General features: G+C 51.6%; 1 protein-coding gene across 1 annotated transcript; it reads left to right on the top strand.

Annotated features, from left to right (window-relative positions):
* Positions 1-2523: 2523 nt before the first annotated feature.
* LOC136995946 (olfactory receptor 14J1-like) lies at positions 2524-3429 on the top strand (the record flags this gene model as incomplete). Its single annotated transcript, XM_067316941.1, has 1 exon — positions 2524-3429. A coding segment is annotated over exon 1 (906 nt), but the record flags the coding sequence as incomplete, so codon positions are not given.
* Positions 3430-3649: the final 220 nt, after the last annotated feature.

The raw sequence follows: 3649 nt of genomic DNA, 5'->3' as shown, positions 1-3649 counted from the left end.
CTGTCCCCAGGTGTTTGTGTGTGAGCAACTGACTCCCACCCTCCATCTCAGGTGATTATAATGTGAGCTTAGACAAGGATCTCACACGCAGACATCTATTTTGTGTACACTTTGACTTAGACAAGGAGAATCCCACCTCCTGCTTTTTTTTGTGGAGTTCATGGGAGAGAGCTGAATCCCACTGCATCCTGGAGGCTTCTAAATAGGCATGTGATGCCCAGATTGACTCATCTGAATCAAAACCTGAACCATGGGTAGATGACCTCCCTTCTTGTCCTCGAGTCTGTCCTGCCTAGTTAGGAGTGAGACATTTCCACCTCTTGCAGATAACCATCCTGTGATGAGACTAATTGTAATACCGGAATGCGTTTCCCTTCAGTGTTGAGAAAGAGACCAGTGGTGATGATTTTAGTCTACTTCAGGGAACATTTCCCAGGAGGAGGCAGCACAAGGGACAGAGGAAGTCAGGACTTCAGCTGGGCCCCTGCTCCTGGGCAGGGCCAGGCTCCTGCAATGGAAGGAGCTCATGGCAACCTGGCAGCACTGCCCAGAGACAGCTGTGTGCAGGAACAGCTCCTCTGCAAACAGCAGCAGGGCTCTGGGCACTGCCTGCTGCTGCTGACATGAGATGAGAGAAGGCAGAGAGAAGTGAAAGGCAGTGTGGAGTGGGAGGAGAGAGGAGAGCTCATTGTGGGAGGAATCTTCCCAGTCTTTTGCACGGTAAGTCTCTGGCTGCAGGGCAATACTACTGTGGTTCCTGGAGGGATCTTCTAAACCCATCCCATCCTATGACTGATAGATTCAGTCATGAATTCAGTGACCTCTGGTTTGTGAGAAACTGCATCAAACCCCTTCAGCCCAAAAAGAGCACCGGCAGCACCTTGACTGCTTTACAAGAGTTTTCCTGACCTGCTTCTTAGGACCTCTGAGAACAGATACTTGTGCCCAGTGCCCTGTCCTGGGAGGTTTCTTTAGGGCAGAATGGAGCCCACAGAGGGTGGGATGGGGTCTGTGAGCATTGGCAAGGAAAAGATATTGGGACAGAGTAAGAGCTGGCAGCAGGGACAGTGCCAGGTGGCAGAGATGGGCAGGGAATGAGAGGGAACTGTGAACAGAATCGTCATGGGAGAATGGATTTGAGCAAGTCTTGCTCAGTCCCTCCAATGCAGACAGCTTCTTCCGAACAAGCCCCACATGTCTCTTCTCTGACCCAGCAGAGCCTCTGCCCTGACAGCCATGGAGAGTGACTGCCCTGCGTTGTCACCGTCTGTGAGGCAGCATGCCCAGCTGATTAAGGTGAGGGCTTTCCTGAGTGCCCATCTGCCCCTCTCTCCTTTCCTCCCTTGGCAGCAGGATCATGGTGCTGCTCTTTGTTCCCCCTCCCCTCCATGCTGCTCCTGTTCTTCTCTCAGGCTCCCTTGTGTTGGTGGATTTTCAGCTGCAGTTCAGACACCTGCCCTGCGAGTTGTGCAAGAGAGGGGTCTGCTTGGGAGTGAGGTGTCTGCAGCCCCCTTCTAGCCTCGGTGGCTGCAGGAAATGCAGTCTGTGGGATTGGGAATTGAGCTGACTCTCCCTTAAGGAGAGCCCATCTTCAGTCCTAACTGTCCTTTGACTGTTTCCCTGTGGTGTCCTGCCAGATTTGAGCTGCCCTCCAGAAGGGCACCGCTGCCTCATAGCATCTCTGTTGTGTCCAAGAGACCCGTGAAGAATCTGCAGAGATGCTGAGAGTATGGAAATGGTGGTGGGAGACTGTATATGTGCATCTGAAAAGAGCCCTGTGTGTCCTTGGCTAGAAGGGGAGTGTGGAGACCTCGCTCTGGTGCCCTGAGAAAGGGAGAGATGGTTGGGGATCTGTGGTTTGGAAACTGGACTCGTCTGCTCTCAGCAGGGGCTGGTTTCTTTCTAGGGCAACATATGAGAGTGATCATCCTCCAGCTCCAAGAGGTGCGAGGAAAGGACAGCTGGGAATGAGGCTAATAGACAGACAAGCTGTCCTCACTCTGCACCAAGCGACAGGGAATCCATTTTTCTCAGGATTCACAGTAGAAATGCTGAGAATTGCTGCCATTGAGGATCACTCCCAGGGGTGACAGGGGCATCTCAAAGAAAATAAACACTGTTAAAAAATCCCCCAAACTCTGTTCCTCCACCCTCATTCTTTAGAAGTGGTGGTGCAGATGCTGAAAAGCCCTTCCACATGCCCAGTGGATTTCACCTGAGAGAAACTGTGACTGTCAGAGCTAGTCACCCCCATTCCCATGTATCCCACCACTATACAGCTGGACTGAGTCCTGTGGAGCTCATGGGCAGAAGTCCCTGCTCCTCATAACACACTCTGCCAGTGCAAAGTGGAGTTCAAGCAAGGGAGCTGCGCACAGATCCTCTCCGTAAAGAGAGAGGCAAAGTGCGGAGGGGGTTGCATGAGAACTGGAACATTTGGGGGATATTTTACTTGAAAAGTCTCTCCTAACTTCTCAATGTCTTTTCTTCTTTGGACAGTCCCCCATGCACGGATATATCAAAATGTCCAACAGCAGCTCCCTCAGTGAGTTCCTCCTCTTGGCATTTGCGGACACGCGGGAGCTGCAGCTCTTGCACTTCTCGCTCTTCCTGGGCATCTACCTGGCTGCCCTCCTGGGCAACGGCCTCATCATCACAGCTGTAGCCTGTGACCACCGCCTCCACACCCCCATGTACTTCTTCCTCCTCAACCTCTCCCTCCTCGACATTGGCTCCATTTCCACCACTGTCCCCAAATCCATGGCCAATTCCCTCTGGAACACCAGGGCCATTTCCTACTCAGGATGTGCTGCACAGGTATTCCTGTTTTTCTTCTTGTTTGGAGGAGAGTATTCTGTTCTCACAGTCATGGCCTACGACCGCTACGTTGCCATCTGCAAGCCCTTGCATTACGGGACCATCATGGGCAGCAGAGCTTGTGTCAAAATGGCAGCAGCTGCCTGGGCCAGTGGTTTTCTCACTGCTGTGCTACACACTGGGAACACATTTTCAATTCCACTCTGCCAAGGCAATGTCGTGGACCAATTCTTCTGTGAAATCCCCCAGATCCTCAAGCTCTCCTGCTCAGACTCCTACCTCAGGGAGGTTGGGCTTATTGTGGTTACTGCCTCTTTAGACTTTGGGTGTTTTGTTTTCATTGTGCTGTCCTACGTGCAGATCTTCAGTGCTGTGCTGAGGATCCCCTCTGAGCAGGGCCGGCACAAAGCCTTTTCCATGTGCCTGCCACACCTGGCTGTGGTCTCCCTGTTTCTCAGCACTATCCTGTTTGCCTACCTGAAGCCCCCCTCCATCTCCTCCCCAGCTCTGGATCTGGTGGTGACTGTTCTGTACGCAGTGGTGCCTCCAGCAGTGAACCCCCTCATCTACAGCATGAGGAACAAGGAGCTCAAAGATGCCCTGAGGAAAGTGATTTCATGGACGTTTTTCAGCAGTGTGAAAATTGCCTTTGCTCTCCACAAATGACTCCCGTTGTGTCCTGTACCAGGACTGAGCTTTTTTTGTTTACTTTATTTTCATTATTACTATTATTGCTGTTGTTGTTATCATTTGTTACCATGTTGCTACAGAATTGCCTGGATACATTCCACTTTTCCTGGGACTGCTCATTCTCACTAGGTGCCAATATAAA

This window comes from Apteryx mantelli, unplaced genomic scaffold, assembly GCF_036417845.1.
Source record: "Apteryx mantelli isolate bAptMan1 unplaced genomic scaffold, bAptMan1.hap1 HAP1_SCAFFOLD_20, whole genome shotgun sequence".
Taxonomy (NCBI): domain Eukaryota; kingdom Metazoa; phylum Chordata; class Aves; order Apterygiformes; family Apterygidae; genus Apteryx; species Apteryx mantelli.
Note: the sequence above shows the minus strand (reverse complement) of the source record. Positions and strands in the feature narration are given on the sequence as shown.